Here is a 17,865-nt window from a genome sequence, read left to right on the forward strand (position 1 = left end):
ATTTCTGATGTTGCTATAGTCCCTTTCATTTATTTACTTTAAACAACCGTATGGGCATTTAACTCCCAAATTTGGAAACCATTCCAGCTGGAAGCCGCTTAGCATCTCCAAGCTCTCCCAAAGCTCTGCATAATCACTCTTTAATTAAAAATAATTGGATATTTGAAATTACAAATTGACGTATTTACTGAGTAATATATACATATCCAGGAACAGCAGTATTTCACGGACTGTAACTGGTTATAGTGTCTTTGAAGAGAGAAAGCTCTTCTAGCTTAGAAAATAGTCTTAAAAATTACTTTAAAGAATTCACTATTCTTCATGCATGTGTGTGTGTGTGTTTGTGTGTGTAGCTATTCTACATGCCTAAGCTGACTTCTGTTTTGGGCAGGGCGAGATGAGACTGTACACTGGGAACAGTGGAACGCTGTCCCCATTAGTTGGTTTGCAGTACTGCAGCTTGCAACCGAAACTGCCAAGATATTTTTCAGACAGCTCCCGTCTCCACTAAATCTCCCCAGTCTTCCACGTCCCTCAGGTCAGACCTGAGGATCATTAACGCTGATAAAACTTACAACTCATCTCATCTCAGGAATGTTCTGTGCATGTGAGAATCCAGCCTCACTCATGAATGCTAACACCCCCACCCCCCATTTCTCCCTCTAACCCCCTGCTTCTGACAGGTGGTACTTACGTGTGAACATCGTGAGAAACCAAGGGATCGCATACAGCTGTGGGGAGAGAGAGAGAGGGAGAGAGGGAGAGAGAGAGGGAGAGGGAGAGAGAGAGAGAGAGACAGAACAGAAACAGAAGGGGACAGAGAGAGAGAACATTTAAAATAATTCTTCCTTCCATTTTAAGCTCAGAACAGAAGTATGTCCCCTGGGGCAAACTAAGTACCACTTAATATGCTAATGTTGCAGTTCCATAAACACACTCACAAAGACCAGACTGTTTCTAGTAAAACATTACTCTTCTGCTGTGTGTTGTTCTGCAAATATTTTATTTCTGCTCAAAATCTGTTCTCAAACAGGCAAGGGAAGTCTCCTCTGGGGTAACACATTTCCACTTTCACTCTCAAACTCAAACTCTCACACACACACACACACACACACACCCAAACACACACACTTACTCTCACGTCACATCTCATCTAAGCTAGCACATCTGACTTGGACACACTCCCTCTCTCTCTTTCACACACACACACACACACACACACACATTTACCCTCACACGTCACATCTCTCTGGCTCTATCTGCCCTGTTGTATTGTACATATACACTTTGGCTCTCCTGGGACATTGCTGTACATCTGTATGAACATATCATGCAGGGGCTGACAGTGGCTCCTTTAATCTCTTCTGCTCTTTTACTTTCACTTTTCTGCTCTTGAGAACACTTTGTTTCTCAGCTTGTTTCTTGAACAGCCTGGTTTGAGTCCAGCGACAGGGAGATCATTCCAGACAATGTGGTGAGAATGAAACAGTTTCATTAATGGATTCTTCAGTCTTGTCTCAGCTTGCTGTTCTTCTGACAAGACCAAAAAAAAAAAAAAAAAAAAAAAGGGAGAGAAAGAAAAGAAAAAACAGAAAAGGAGGAAATGTATGGGAGTGGAAATTAGCCTGCTGGTCAGCCAGCCCATCATCTGTTCTCCTGAGCACCTGTTCCAACGCCAACCAAATCTCACAGGACCCCCCCCTCCTCCAGATTGTGTATGTGCACAAGTGTGTGTGTGTGTGTGTGAGAGAGAGAGAAAGTGTGTGTATGTATGTGTGTGTGTGTACATATATGTGTGTGTGTGTGTGTGTGTGTGTGTGTGTGTGTGTGTGTGTGAGAGAGAGAGAGAGAGAAAGTGTGTGTATGCATGTGTGTGTGTGTGTGTGTGGAATCTATTTCAGTGGTTAATTGGTGAGGGAGAACAAGCCTGGCACTTTCTCTGAGACTGCCTCCAGGGGGCTTCTGGGTAATGGAACTGCGGCAGCGTTGGTTCTGCTCGGGCTTAGCCCAAGCCCCCTCCCCAGTCTCCGGAACCCAGCCGCTCAGGCCGACAGGATTACGGCGAGTATGAACACCCTGTTAAGAGCTGCGCTGGAAAAGAAAAACCCAGCCCTGGTATGACAAAGCAATAGGAGTCCCAAACAGTAGTGCAGCACCATGTCTGAGCGCATTGAGTCGAGGTTTTTAGAGGACGGAGGGCTTTTTTTGGAGTGAAACGGTAGTCCAGTTCTCTGTCTGAGAACGATGAGAATGGGATTTAGCAGACTGAAAAGTTATTGGGTTTTTTTTCTTTTTTTCCTTTAGGTGCTTAAAGTGATGTGGGAAAGCGAATTAGCATTTCAACAGCAAGAGTAGAGAGATGAATCATAGCAGAAACGACTTAGCCCTGAAAATGGAGGTCTAAATGCACTACAATACGTTAATTGTATTCACGAGGTCCTATTATTAAAGATGAGGGGACCAAAAAAAAAAAAAAAAGAAAGAAAGAGGTTCTAGTGCTGAGCGCAGCTGAAGGATTGAGTCTTTTACCAGGACGAATAGGGCACTTCAGACCACATAAAAGAAGCTGATGTTATGAAGAAGAAGAAAAATAATAAGAAAAGGAAAAAAGAAGTCTTTGCTTTATGAAATAACTTTAGACTGGCAGCCTTCCGCATTATTCCGGGAATACCGTGCATACATATTCATAGTGTGTGCACAAGTTCAAGGGAACTTGGTCCAACATACCAAAGACCAAACATTAAAATATTATTCCAGCTTAGTTAAAAAAAAAAAAAAAAGAAAGAAAGAAAGTCTGAGATTCTTTGAAAAAGAGTGATATAACTGAAGTTCTAACATCGTTTGTTAGAAAAGTTCGTGACGTAAGGTTGTTAAAAGCGCTTATTCAGTCTGGCATCTTAAAAAAAAAAAAAAAAAAGGGCAAAAACAGCGAAGGGTGAACGAGAACATTTCATTAAAAACGCGAGCTGAAGGCCTCTGCCCAAGGTCACGCCGTAGAGAAAGAGAGTCAGACTTATTCAAATCTCAATCACCAATACTACTGCAGAGTGGTTTAGACAACGCTGCCGCTGCCAAACTCAACAGAAGACACCCACTGTTACACACGGCTCAACAAAAAAAAAAAAACCCTCGAGCTTTGGATTCTGGTCGTCTCGGGGACAATGACAGCTGTTCACAGCCCGACAAGGACGTTAGCCTCAGAAGAAGCCGATGTTCATTCTCACAATTCACTTTTATTTATTTATTTTTTTATTATTAAAATACGTTCAAAAGCCCCGACTGGATGGAGTCCAGACTGAGCGAGAAGGTCATGATTTCTTTTTCTTTTTAGGAAGAAGTGGGATAAAAAAGAAAAAAGGTTTTTTTTTTGGTTTTTTTTGAGCCCCCTGGGTCAGACTGGAGAGGTGACACACATTCATCAATGCTTTACAGGCCAGGCTGCCAAAAGCCCTTAACATTGCAACAGCTCAAGGAGAGAGAGAGAGAGAGAGAGAGAGTGAGACAGAGAGAGAGAGAGACAGAGAGAGAGAGAGAGAGAGACACAGAGGGAGAGAGAGAGAGAGAGAGAAATGAGAGCGAGGAGAGGAGACAAGTGCTCGGGAATCCCAAAGCAATTCCCGCCCTTGTTATATTCAGAACAAATCATGAGTGTGTTTGTGTGCATGTGTGTGTGTGTGAGTGAGAGGACTTGGCCAGCGCTCAAATCTTAAACAGCGGGAGCCGTGCGTGAGAACTCCCTCAATGTCAGCGAGGGTGAGGAAGGCGACACCATCTTCATCATCCTCACATCCAACACCAGGTTCCGCTCCCTCCCTCCAAAGCTCATTAACTGGCACTTTACATGCCAAACCTCCTTAAAACCAAACCTTAAACAAAAACCCTTTTGGAATAGAGCAAAACCGATCCCAGAAACTTCGATCTCAGCACTATTCTAACAAACTCTGATGATCTGCTCTATTTGCAGTGAGCTGACTGACAAAAAAAAGAAAAAAGAACTGTTTCACAAAGCAGTGCAGTGAAGGCAGGGAGCCTGTCCAGGGCATGTGTGGTTGTGGTGAACCGTAGGGGGGGAGATGGAGACTGTTCAATCTTTTATGAAAGGAGAGGACTCACGTCAGGAATGAAACCGATCTCGTTGAGATGGTTGCTGAGCTCTGGGTCGTGGAAGGCAATCATCTGAGAGAAGACTGTCAGGTACTCTGAAACAGAGAGAGAGAGAAAAAGAGAGAGGGAGAGACAGAGAGAGAGGGTGAGATAGAGAGAGAGCGAGAGAGAGAGGGGTGTGAGAGAGAGGGGGGGGGCAGAGAGAGAGAAGGTGAGAGAGAGGGGGAGCGGGAGAGATGGAGAGAGAGGGGGGGGCATTAAACATTTGCCTTGAATTAAACAGCTACATTTCCTGCTATTTTTCTGCCCCATGAAAATCAAGTCAGTTTGGATTTCAGCACTGAGCTCAAAGGTCAAATCCATAAAGTAGAAACTTTCATTCAATGTTTCCTAATGAGAGCAAGTTTTGTGTTTTTTTTTCCCCTCAAGTTTCATCTCTGTGAGAAAAAAAAAGCAGCAGCTTGACTGAACACCGTCTCCTGGCAAATATACAACTGTTCAACATTCAGACCATTAAAGGAGAAAAACATCAGCAAATAGGCGAAATCACTCATAAAAAGACTGACACTTCAGAGGCCGAAGAGAAAAAAAAGAAAACATTTTTTATTCAAGGCTGACATCAGAGCAAAGTAATACTCTAGGAAACCAACACAGGCTACAGACCACAAACACATGGGGGGGGGGGGGGTCGCTTTAAATCTACAAAATATTGCAAGAGCGGTTCTTAACGAACCAAACAAGCAGCTTTTCCCGCAACCCGCACAACTGTTTAGTCCCGATTTGTCCTCTCCCAAGCCTCATCTTCAACACCGCTGCTAGTGAGGGTGAAGGAGATGACCACTGCATCAAACGCATCTTTTCACACTGCAGGTTGCGTGGTATTGCTAAACAACACAGTGTGCTAAGAGAAGAGACCTTCTCTTTAAAACACCCCAAACCCCAATGCATCGCTCTGATTGGCCAGTGAGAGGGACAGTGGCACTGGCTGGCGTACCCTCCCAAATGGGACGTGGCCTAGAAGGCTTCCCTTTGGGAACGCGTGACACGGCTGGGATTTGAAGCGTGAGGACACACCCCCTACACCGCACAGTTTGACACGCCCGCTCTGGGACGTCCGAGTTGCGCTGTCATGTGAGATAGCACAGGTGTATGGTAAGAGAAAAAGAAGCTCACCTTGTATCACATGTGAGTTGTCCTTCAAGAAGAAGTTGTAGAGGTATTTGGGGATGAAGGCAGACATGCAGGCGTACGCAAGCGCTGTGAGGAGGAGGAGGAGGAGGAGGAGGAGGAGGGGAGGGGAGAGAAACATCTGTTTGAATAATTAAAAACCAATTACGGTCGAGATTAGCTGCGTTCACAATTAAGCCTGACCGATTACTCCGTTTAAACCGGATTAGCAACGCTTCTCGTGAGAGTGTGAACTGTTTAAGCGGCGATGCGATCGTACCTTCGTTGTTGAAATTCAAGTAGAGGAAAGGGGCACAGAGTGAATCCAGGCCTGAGGGTAAAAGGACAGTCAGATCTGAGTTAGCGTGCCAAAAAGTACACTGAAAGAGTATCTAAGTGAACTCGGTGTCTTTCGTATGCCTTTTTTTTTTAACAATCGGAATTGCATTTTTTGTGACAGGTGTAGCAGAGAAATCCTTCAGACAGTGATCTCCATGACATATCATCGAACCTTTAGAGCCACCTAGTGGCCAGTTGTTAAAATTGCAATTGTTTTGGAAGCAAATAAACAAGGTTCTGAAATATGGGCCTGAAGGTACAAAATCCTGCTGGTTTTCATATTGACCAAACACCGCGGTCTAATTGGCTGAGAAGTGTTCACACCTGTTTCTCAGCTTAAAAAAAAAACAAAACAAAACAAAAAAAAACCTGCCCTGTATTCAGAGGCATGGTCGAAAACCTGCACTGTTCTGGATCCTCAGGGCCAGATTTTAACAGGGAGGACATGTGGATCTATAGTACCGATCCCTGACCTTGCCAGTAGACCAGGTCTGGATGGGACACCACCCAAGCCTTCAGAACTCTCCGGAACTTCACATGGCCTTGAGGCGAGGACAAGAGCTCGTCATACTGGTGACAGCGGGGGATATCCACCTCGATCTGTAACACACACACACACACACACACACACACACACACAAACACAATCACACACACACACACACACACAACACCACACAGAGACAGAGAGAGAGACAGTGATGCGATGGTATATTGCAATTATTGTTGTTTTCAGACATACATTCATAAACGTGAAATATTTCAAAACAACAAATCCTCACAACCATTGCATTAATATAATCATACAGAAAAGACACAGAGATTAAAGAGTGAAGTGGATAGCTGAACATGGCATTGCAGGGGCGGTTGACAGTCCTGACTGGCTGACGTACCTGTCTGTCTGTGGGGATGGGCGTGTCCTTGTCTATGCTGTCATATTTTGCCTGGATATCACCCTGAAAGAACAAAAGATGATCGAGTCGGTTGTTTTCCGGAGAAGAGAGAAAGCAAGCTGATGAATTAGCCTAATTAAGGACAAATCTAACATTCTAAGAGAGCAAACACTCAGAGAACGCAATTAATAAAACACATAACGAAATAACTAGCTGATTAATGAAATACAACTGCAATTCATTATAAGAGAGAAAGTAGAAAAGAAAAAAAAAAGAGTTTAGTTTAGAAGATAATGAATCAGCAGAAATGGTTTTGAACTTTCTAACACGCATACACACTCTCCTAAAACAGTAAATCAGGAAGGCCGCAGAGGTAAAGTATGGACTTACTACAAGATGTATTGATTACATATCAACCTCAACTTAACCATTCATTAATCACACTGAAAATCAATAGCCTGGAGATTACAAACAAAATGTGATTCAATAGGACAGGACACATTGCTCTCAGACTGTCGCTTTCGTTAATGATTTCAGACATTCTGTCATCTAGGAGCAAAAAAAATAAATAAATAAAAATGAAAAAAAAATACATAAAATTAAAAATAAATGAAACAGCCAAGCCACAGCCGTTCAAATGACATCGCGTCACAGTTTCAAAAACTTTCAGGTCACAGGTGACATATTCTAGGTGACAAATTTAAGGCTGAACTTCAATTCAAACTCATTGTGCCACACAGTAGAAACTAAGTGAGCAATAAAAACAAATAAAAGAATAGATTTATGCTTAGATTTCTTCCGTTTACCTCCACTCCCAGTAAAGCGGCCCATGCCAACCCTCTCAGGAGGGGAGGAATGTCGACTCTGGCTTCCTTCCAAACCTGGTTCTTCTTATACGGGTACGCCTGAACACACAGGTGATAAATGGCCAGTTCTCAGATCCCGAACACAGACTATTAAAGTGCCCGTCAGAGAGAATCTGCTTTTTAGATTAGATCTGTTTCTGGAATTATGTTACAGTTTCTCAGACACAGGAGTATCTCCCACAACCCAGCATTCAACCGACATCATGAGTAAGAGACCTGGGCCTGGACCACGTCTGGGCAAACTGCTGACAGTTTTACAACGCAAGCTTTCCCAGTATAAAAACAGGGAAGAAAGCCACAGCACCTTAACGGAGAACACAACAGTAAGACAGGATAATGTGGCATTTACTGTTTTGCCTTTGGGTTTTTCTAGAACAAGCTGTCCAGGAGGATGGACAGAGATTGGCAGTGCACATCTGTGTGTATGTGAGTGTGTGTGTGTGTGAGAGAGAAAGTGAGAGAGAAAGAGAGAGAGAGCGAGAGAGAGAGCGAGAGAGAGAGCGAGAGAGAGAGCGAGCGAGAGAGAGCGAGAGAGAGTGAGAGAGCGAGAGAGAGAGCGAGAGAGAGCGAGAGCGAGAGAGAGAGAGAGACCTTGAGAAGCCTGTCGAAGAGGACGATACGGATGAGCTGGTACTCGGTGTCTCTCTCTCGAATAATGAGGGGCAGAGAGACAGCCGCGGTCAGCTCGTTACTGCTGCTCGACTGAGGTAGACTGGACTGTCTGTAAAGGAAGAGGGCACAGGTAGAATTAATAAGTAATTAGGGCGTGTCCATCGCCTAAAATGAAAGGTTAAAGAAAAGGGAAATAGTTCAGTGATTAAATAAGGTGATTCTTACTCGTCCTCTAATAAAGGATAGTATGCCTCCCCTGCCACCTCCTTTAATCTCTGCAACAGAAACATCAGCACCGTCTGAATACACACACTTCCCCACGGTTCAGATAAGGACGTAGAGCATGCAAAGACACACACACACAGAAACAGACAGAAACACACACCCACGGACACACACCCACAGAAACAGACACGCTCAAACAGACACACTCGAACAGACACACTCGAACAGACACACTCGAACAGACACACTCGAACAGACACACTCGAACAGACACACTCGAACAGACACACTCGAACAGACACACACTCTCCCCCGCATTCATCCAGACACACTCACATTTTTAAGCTGACAGAGTGATAACGTCACAGTGGTGTCATCCAAGAGGAAGCTTCGATCCCTGCCTTGGCCAAAAGACTCTCCGTCCTCCAGAATGAACCTGACGAAATACGACAAAGAGAAAGAAAGAAAGAAAGAAAGAAAGAAAGAAAGAAACAGAGGGAGAGAGAGAGAGAAAACACAAGCTTAGAAACCCATAATAATAGGGGTCTCCAGTGCTATTTACCATACCTAACACAGAGGAGCACTAGACAGGTGTAAAATTATAGACTGCAGCAGAATCCGTCAGTCACCCTCTACGCCATTCAACATGTCGACTGCATATTATCTGGGTGGCAGACCATTCTTAACCCAGCGGTGACACGCTGGTACGTGTGTCTCAGACACAGCGGCGTTGCTCAGGTTTTTACACGCGTCTGTGGCCCAGATGGGTTGAGAGTGGTCCACCACCCAAAACAATCCCACCATCAGTGGTCCTGACATCAAACAGATCGCTGATGAAGGTCTAGATCAGGGGTTTTCAACCTTTTTCGACATGTGCCCGCCCCCCCCCCACCACTTTTGTCTACATTTGAGCTAGCACCCCCCTCTCCCTCCTTTTTCATCTTACTTGCCGGTGTGTGCCAAAAAAACCTCCTAATCCCCCCCCCCCCCCCAAGTTAAAAACCCCTGGGCTAGAGGATGGCTGACGCAAACAGTGCATAGCAACAAAGTGTGTCTATGAGGTAGTCTTTTCTAATAAAGCGGCCAGTGAGTGTGTATCAGTATAACATAGCACAGTATGTAAAACTGAAGACTTGTAGTTCGGTGCAGTTTGCCTGTGGCTGTGAGGCGGGGGGGGGGGGGGGGGGGGGGGGCAGACATTATTAATGCAGAAAGATCGGCAGGTGGGGTGGGGGGGGGTTGTGTACTTGGGCAGGGTGCAGACTGGAGGTTTGGACTGAATGATTCCTTTGTTGGTCAGCTCCTTCTCCAGGTCTCCTCCTGCCAGGCACCACAGGTGGTATACTTCAGCAATAGATCTCTCAGCCAGGTAATCGTCTCCTTCATCTGCACGAAACACACACACACACACACATGCATGCACGCATTCAAACACACACGTACACACGCGCACACACACACGCACACTTCAGCAGATCTCATTCACATGTCCCTATGGATTTTTAGCTCTCTGACTATAGAAACTGACTCTTTTTTTTTAGATTTCAAAAATAAAGGAAGTTTTTAGCTGAGCAATTAACAATACTATGCAAAGGAAAAGAAAAGAAAAGATCATTTGTTCAACACAAGGTTTCTTATGTCTTTAAGTCTCTGACATGATCTTACAGAATGTCAGAAGAACGTCAAAGACACACAGGGGTCGGCTCTGTGGCCTGGAGATGCACCCACACTGAGCTAAAGGACCATAGATATGTAGACTTGTGTTCCAGTGCCTAACAGACCATAGATATGTAGACTTGTGTTCCAGTGCCTAACAGACCATAGATATGTAGACTTGTGTTCCAGTGTCTCACAGACCATAGATATGTAGGCTTGTGTTCCAGTGCCTATCAGACCATAGATATGCAGACTTGTGTTCCAGTGTCTCACAGACCATAGATATGTAGACTTGTGTTCCAGTGTCTCACAGACCATAGATATGTAGACTTGTGTTCCAGTGCCTATCAGACCATAGATATGTAGACTTGTGCTCCAGTGCCTAACAGACCATAGATATGTGGACTTGTGTTCCAGTGCCTAACAGACCATAGATATGTGGACTTGTGTTCCAGTGCCTAACAGACCATAGATATGTAGGCTTGTGTTCCAGTGCCTATCAGACCATAGATATGTAGACTTGTGTTCCAGTGCCTATCAGACCATAGATATGTAGACTTGTGTTCCAGTGCCTAACAGACCATTGATATGTAGACTTGTGTTCCAGTGCCTCACAGACCATTGATATGTAGACTTGTGTTCCAGTGCCTCACAGACCATAGATATGTAGACTTGTGCTCCAGTGCCTCACAGACCATAGATATGTAAGCTTGTGTTCCAGTGCCTCACAGACCATAGATATGTAGACTTGTGCTCCAGTGCCTCACAGACCATTGATATGTAGACTTGTGTTCCAGTGCCTAACAGACCATTGATATGTAGACTTGTGCTCCAGTGCCTCACAGACCATAGATATGTAAGCTTGTGTTCCAGTGCCTCACAGACCATAGATATGTAAGCTTGTGTTCCAGTGCCTCACAGACCATAGATATGTAGACTTGTGCTCCAGTGCCTCACAGACCTTTACAGAGTTCACTGATGTCCTCAGGCAGCTCCAGGTGAGCACAGCGCAGGGAGGAGGAGAACAGCCCCGCCGCTTTCTGATAGGGCGTGTAGAGACAGGACACGCCCTCAAAGACGGAGTCCTCCAGGAGCTCTGACGGAGTAGGTCTGAGAGAGAGAGAGAGAGAGAGAGAGGGAGAGAGAAAGAGAAAGAGAAAGAGAAAGAGAAAAAGAAAGAAAGAGGAAGAGAGAGAGAGAGAGAGAGAGAAATAGAGACAGAGAAAGAAAGAGAGAGGTTTGATTAATGAAGACTTAAAAATGAAATCTGCAATTCAGTCAGGTCAGTCGCACAAACACTGCAAATGCCTGTCGACTATCAGTCTTTCATTTAGCTACTGCTCTAATCCGGAGTGACTTGCAAGTATTACTGTCTATGTCAGAGAGCTTTTCTCTGTCTCTACAGCAACCTGGGGTTAAGTGCCTCGCTCAGGGACATATTAGCAATGACCCATCGAGTCTGGGGTTCAAACTCTGAACTCAGCAGGTTATAAGGCCCCATCTATTACCACTATACTGTCACCACCCACCAATGAGGAAGTCCCTCTGTAAGCAGTATGATTCTGACGTGAGCTTTCTGAAGAAGCCTGGGAGAACCGGGTCATTATCTTAAGCACCAGTGCCACTGCGTTGGAGCTTATCAAAAGCCTTTTTTTTTTCTTTTGGAAAAACTCCACAAAACTTGCCACTATAGGAGCGATTGTGTTTTGAACACATTCAACACCATTATCTGAAAGGGGGTATGACAGAGGGCTTAAGGCACAACGAAAGTTGCTGAGAGTTATTTTTCTCCTGGACTTTTCACTCTTTCTTTTTCTCCATGCGTGACGAAATGTTTTCTTTCCTTTTTTTTTTTTTTTTTTTTTTTTTTAAGGAGGACAGAGAGAGCCGTGGTTCCTAGAGGAAATGATGGTTATGAGGGACCAGGGTTACCTTTTTGAGGGGAGGAACGTCAGGCATTTCCTTAATAAAGCTGAGGCTTTCTCTGGCAGCTCCTGGAAAAGGACGGGGACAATCGCATTAGTTATGCTGCCAGCCCGTCACGCCTCACGGCCAAATCGATGTGCCTCTGACTCCCTCTCAAAAAAAAAAAAAACATCATCAACAGATGCCCGCAGCATCGCAAAAAAAAAAAAACTCCAATCCATTCTTACAGGGACTTTTGGAAGTCATCAGGGTTTGGATATGCAGCTCTTTTCACTGAAGTCACTGAAGTCAAAATCAGCAGGTTATAGTCAACGGATTGATTTAGTTTTACTTATTTTTATTTTTTTTGTGCTGAGAAAATTTCAGAGGAACAGAAGTTTAATTATAAATTTAAATTATACAGTGAGAAGCTTAAGGTGCAGGACAGCGAGAGGACGACACACAGGAAACGGGACTGTTACAAAATGCTGCAGGATGTACGAAAAACATTACACAGACGCAAAGGCTGACATTCTGTGCTTTACCCTCATATTCATCTGTCGATCTGAAATATGAATTTCATGAATATTCAACAAAAATAACCAATTTTATCTCACTCTTCCAACACATGCACCTCTAATTGGTTCTGACTGACTGATTTTGAAAAGACGACAGTAAACATTTCGTGATTTAAAGTAATTTAAATGGAGGGAGGTTTTTTTTTCTTTTTTTTTTTTAAGACTAACCTTGATTATCTCAAGGCATCCATGTTCCTCAGCAAGAACGGTTACTATGTCATCCATGACACCTGTAGAGCAAAACAGAAATCACACACACACACACACACACACACACACACACAGACATATTAGAGAAACACACGTGGTTTACCAAAAACACACCAAAGTCAGTCACTACAATTCATGAGTATAAAAAAAAAAAATGAACTCACCCAAGTTGATGATAAACTTCAATCTCTCACTGATGTCTATGTTCTGCAAAATTCCTCTCCCCTGAAAAAAACAAAGCAAACAACATAATATTATTCAGAATACAGAACATTAAAAACCCATGCACAGAGAACAAAGAGTTTGTGAACAGAACGAAATCCATCCAGACTGGTCCTATTTGAGTATGACAGAAATCTAGAGGAGTGGATAGAAAGCTTTACTCCATGATTCACAGACATACGAGTGAAGTCCAGAGCACAGACAGTGCTATGGTTTACGGTATTACTCTAGGAGCATTACAGCAGAGAGAGAGAGATCTACTGGATAACTTACCACACAGAGCTCAAACAGCAGGATCCCCAAGGACCACACGTCTGACTTAGGTCCTGAGGGCAGCGGAGGATCTACCAGAGAAGAGTCAGTCGAGCGGAAACAGCCCTGGGCTATCACCTCAGGAGCCAGGTAAGACGGATACCTACACACACACACACACATACAGCGTAAATATACAAAATACACACACACACATACATACAGTATAAACAAACAAATATACATATATATATATATATATATATATATATATATATATATATATATATATATATATATATATATATATATTTATATATATATATGTATGTATGTGTGCGCGCGTGTGTGTGTGTGTGTGTGTATATATATATATATATATATATATATATATATATATATATATATACACACACACACACACACACACACACACACTCACACACACACACACACATATATATAAAGAGAGAGAGAGAGGCATAAATACACATACACACACACATGCATGCGGACAGAGAGACACACACACACACACACACACAGTGGAGAGGGAGCAGTTTGAAAGGTTTAAACAGGCAGGTCACAAACTCTCAACAGTATTAAGAGCAGGCAGCAGCGGATCTCTTGGTGACCATCACCAGAGTGAATTAATGCAAACACCACCCACGCTGCTTCTGATGATCATTAACAGAAAAAAAAAGGTGTGCTGGATTACAGTGAAATGTGTCAAAACAGGAGGATTATTACATTTTTTAAAAACTGTTTTGATGCAGTGTTTTTAAGACCGTAGCGACGGATTTAAGGATTAAAAGTTACGTTTGGCCCTAGCAGGGATGAAAAGGGAACATCATATGAAGCTATGCAAAGACAACCCCAGGGGGTCAAAATATTATAATTATCATGAAATGGTTTGGTTCGACATCAACTCCAACATCATGGCATCTGGGGTCATATCGCATCAGTCCCGAGACTGTTTACTGCAAAACCCGATGCCACGTATCACGGCAACGTATCACGGCAACCAACTTCAAAGCTCTAGGAGGAGTGCGATCGCTGCAGCAAGAAGATAAGGGACTGATCCGGTCTGCCTGTCCGTCACAGACTCAGAACACCGGTTCAGAAATAGACATTTCTGTGCAGACTCTTAAAAATAAATATATAAATAAATGAAAAACAGCAAGGCCCCTTGGGTCTGGAAAAGAAACAGGGCGTTTACCACTGACTCAGTCTGAGGAAGTTACTTTGATATCCAAAAAAACCTGGGTCTGATCAAAGCTAAGACGGACCGTAACGATCTCATATTAGTCCCTCTTGACTGGTAATGAAAACTTTTACGGTTTATACGGGGTCACCACGTCTCCCCCGAACGCTGCAATTAGTTTACCGAAGTCTTTTTTTTTTACCATTTATGTCGGAAATATCCTTCTGGGATGTTTTAATAGCCCGTCAATAATCAGAATGGCATTCAACTGACTCATCAGAAGTCCAAGTGTGGAAAAAAGACAGCATAAGATAAAAAAAAAGAGAGAGGTAGATAAATATTAAACAGTGAACATTTGAAGAGAAGAAGGAGAAGAAGGATCGACCTGCAGGGAAAAAGATTTCATTACAGGAGAACAGAGTTGAGCATAAGGAGAAATACTGTTCATTAGTGGAGAAACAAGTTCCTGCAACAGGGAAATAAAAGCTCATTACAGAAGGAAAAGTGCTCAGCCAACGGGGAAGTGGATCTCATTAGAAGTGGAGAGAACTCACCCTATAGGAAAGTCCACATCCGCGCCATGGTCCGTCATGTGGTAAAGACCGAATTTAGCCAGCTTCACGTGTCCCTGTGAGAAAAAAAACATTACATTCAGTTACGCATGGATGACACTGCCCAACGGAAAGTAATCATCGCATTAAGGCTTCACTGACGGCCTGCTTTTGGGGACGTACCTTGCGGTCAAGGAGTACATTATGAGGACTGAGAGCTTGATGCACCATTCCATGTTTATTCATGAAAGCCAGGCCCTCAAGTATCTCAAAGGCAATCTGCAGCACTCTGTCTGGGCTGCAACACAGAACAAGGCAAGAGTACTACACTTCAACTCTCTGTGTGTGTGTGTGTGTGTGTGTGTGTGTGTGTGTGTGTGTGTGTGTGTGTGTGTGTGTGCGCGTGTGTAGGATCTCAGTTTGTTTATCATGAAGTCCATACCTATCTCCTACAGACATTAATATACTCATTTTTGAGACGGTGATAAAGAATTACACTTAGGGAGAGTTTTCATCTTTACAATGATTGTGCGGTGACGCATCTTAACCAGTAGGTGGCAGAGCAAGAGCACTGTCCGGCATTATACCTTAAATTACGTAATTAAGATACGAGATTATGATCCTCTCTCTCACTCTCTCTTGCTCTCTCTCGCTCTCTCTCGCTCTCTCTCGCTCTCTCTCTCTCTTTGTCTTGTAGTAGCGTAGGAGGTTTATTACAGTGTGTTTTGTTCGTTTGTGTAGTTTGCGTTACCTGACAGGTTTGCCCCGTCTCTGACAGTCCTTCAGACTTTCCTCGTGATGCTCGGCAACAACAACAAGTCGCTCTGAAAAAAACAAAAACAGCCGTTAAATGTGGAGACACAAAAGATAAGTGCTGGTATGCCCAAGAGAACTGACGACGAGCATTAAAAGTGAAGCGCAAGTTAAATGACTGAGTTTAAGCTGAGAGACGCTGACCTCCAGACACAGAGCGGACACGGAGACTGGAAAACCTGCCACATTCCCAGACTGACCTCTGCCCTGGAACTGCTTGGTCATTTATATTTATATATATATATATATTTTTTTTTTTTTTTTTTTTTTTTTTTAACACGGTTTATTTGACAAGTAATCTGTTTATGTGTTCAGTGCGGAAACATGCATTTATCTGATCATCACACTTAATCCGCAAGATATACTGAACAGTCAGGGTTCTACACATGAGACACAGAAACTACAGTGAAACAGACGCAGTAATGTAGACAACAGCCTGTCCAAGCATACTACATGTCATGCAAAACAAAGGCCATACACTTCACCATAATTAGTTTGCCATAGTGCAATGCAACTGTACATAATTAACTTAGTAGGGTTTTTTTGTTTTGTTTTGGGGTTTTTTTTTTGTACAGCAAGGTGCTTTGACATGCTTGGTCACATGTGGGGTCATTAAGGGTCATTTTCAGGTGACATAACGGAATGGTCATTAGTTAATATGAAAAGGTGCAGGTGAGCAGGAGTGCCACCCGAGCAGGAGGACAGCCCCGGGGAGAGAATACGTCCAGGTTCTGGGTGGAAACACACGTCTGGACAGAACGCAGTCCTAAGCTCCAGTACCTCTCGCATGCAAAGCACTGCTCCGCTACATGAGCTAATTCCTCCTGACACAACTCAACCACAACAACAACAAAGTAAAAAAAAAAAAAAAAAAATCCACAAAAAAAAAAAAAACAGAAAAAAAGTCAAATGTGGCCTTCTTCCTTGTACTTCGTGCCAAATGTGGCCGAAACTTCAGACTTCTGACGGGCTTTTATTCTGGAGTAATCATTTACAATCCCCACGTGTGTCAAAGTTTAAAAGATTTCAGAAAAAAAATAAATAAATGTAAAAAACTTCTGTCAACAGAGTGTAAAGAACAGAAACCCAAAGATAAATAAAATAACAAAAGAAATCCAAGACGAGAAATCTAAGCCCACAGAAGCTGAATTAAGCTCTGACTGGGGAAGACCAATAAACAACCTGAACAAACAGGAGGAGAGCGTTGTGTATTTGAACTCTGACAAAAGCCCAGCCTTAAAACAAAACAGTCTGTGGCTCTCAGAAGCGTCCCAGTCTTCAGCCACGCACAGATAATAACCCACCATAAAAACCCCTATTGTTCCTGTGATGTGTTGCCAAGTACATACAGCCTATAGAACACAAAGAATCTCAACAAAAGGAATCATTTTGTGTGTTGACTTTTTTATTTATTTATTTTTGAAAATTTTTCCCCTAAAAGGCTAAATTATATGACACATGTTAGTGCATGAGCCGTTCCGTGTGAAAATGAGAATATAGTTGGACAATGACTGTCTGGATTTCCTTTTTTTTTTCTCTCTCTCTCTAATGGAGGAAAAAAGCGTTTGATGCATATATGACATCTGTATTCCAAACCATGAAAAAGACAAAGACTGACAGCTGAAGTTTAAAAAGGGGAGGTCCGTGTAGAGGGAATGAATTCAAACACGGTCTCGCTGTAGTTAAAACTTTACAGAAATACGTTTTCAGTATCTCTACAAGAAAAACGAATACAGAAAAAGACACTGTCCTCAAATGGATTGTTTTATACCGATGCTGAAATTTTATAATTAGAGTCTGAAAGGGGGTTTTTGCGGAATGATCCAGAGTAAAGTGTGTGTGTGTGTGTGTGTGTGTGTGTGTGTGTGTGTGTGGTGCCCCCTGACATCCACGGCTGTGTGGCCTTGGGCAAGCATTCCCCGGGCACAAGGAGCGCTGCCCACTGCTCCTGCTCCTGCGTCTGGTGTGTGTTCATGACCGGTGTGTTGGATGGGTTAAGTGCAAAGGACAAATTCACTGCTCACTGTTCACAGTGTGTGTGTGTGTGCGATCACAGAGATTTACATTACATTACATGTGTGCGCGCATGTGTGTGTGTGTTCAAACACCTTGATGTTTGCTGTAAAAAATATTCCAGAAAATACATCATGGGACAAGGAGCTTGACTTCAGCATTGCCTGTAAATGAAATTTCTCTTCCCCCGACAAACGACATGGGTGAGAGGAAATCTGCCCATCAGTTTGACAACACTGGCCCCCTTTCTTTTGT

The 17,865-nt window shown here is 43.3% G+C and overlaps 1 protein-coding gene across 1 annotated transcript in view; it reads right to left on the reverse strand.

Annotated features, from left to right (window-relative positions):
• tbck (TBC1 domain containing kinase) overlaps positions 1-17,865 on the reverse strand; it is a 41,416-nt gene that overhangs the window by 21,812 nt on the left and 1,739 nt on the right. The window contains exons 3-21 of the mRNA XM_030788066.1: positions 15,536-15,608; positions 14,968-15,082; positions 14,788-14,861; positions 13,051-13,192; positions 12,720-12,780; positions 12,514-12,575; positions 11,795-11,856; positions 10,824-10,972; positions 9,454-9,592; positions 8,543-8,642; positions 8,207-8,256; positions 7,961-8,090; positions 7,310-7,408; positions 6,504-6,566; positions 6,084-6,210; positions 5,552-5,602; positions 5,278-5,361; positions 4,114-4,199; positions 695-731 (exon numbers count right to left, since the gene is read on the reverse strand). Of these exons, the coding sequence (XP_030643926.1) occupies positions 695-731; positions 4,114-4,199; positions 5,278-5,361; positions 5,552-5,602; positions 6,084-6,210; positions 6,504-6,566; positions 7,310-7,408; positions 7,961-8,090; positions 8,207-8,256; positions 8,543-8,642; positions 9,454-9,592; positions 10,824-10,972; positions 11,795-11,856; positions 12,514-12,575; positions 12,720-12,780; positions 13,051-13,192; positions 14,788-14,861; positions 14,968-15,082; positions 15,536-15,608 (1,704 nt within the window). The remainder of the gene's footprint in view (positions 1-694; positions 732-4,113; positions 4,200-5,277; positions 5,362-5,551; positions 5,603-6,083; positions 6,211-6,503; positions 6,567-7,309; positions 7,409-7,960; positions 8,091-8,206; positions 8,257-8,542; positions 8,643-9,453; positions 9,593-10,823; positions 10,973-11,794; positions 11,857-12,513; positions 12,576-12,719; positions 12,781-13,050; positions 13,193-14,787; positions 14,862-14,967; positions 15,083-15,535; positions 15,609-17,865) is intronic.

Source organism: Chanos chanos, chromosome 11 (genome assembly GCF_902362185.1).
Source record: "Chanos chanos chromosome 11, fChaCha1.1, whole genome shotgun sequence".
Taxonomy (NCBI): Eukaryota; Metazoa; Chordata; class Actinopteri; order Gonorynchiformes; family Chanidae; genus Chanos; species Chanos chanos.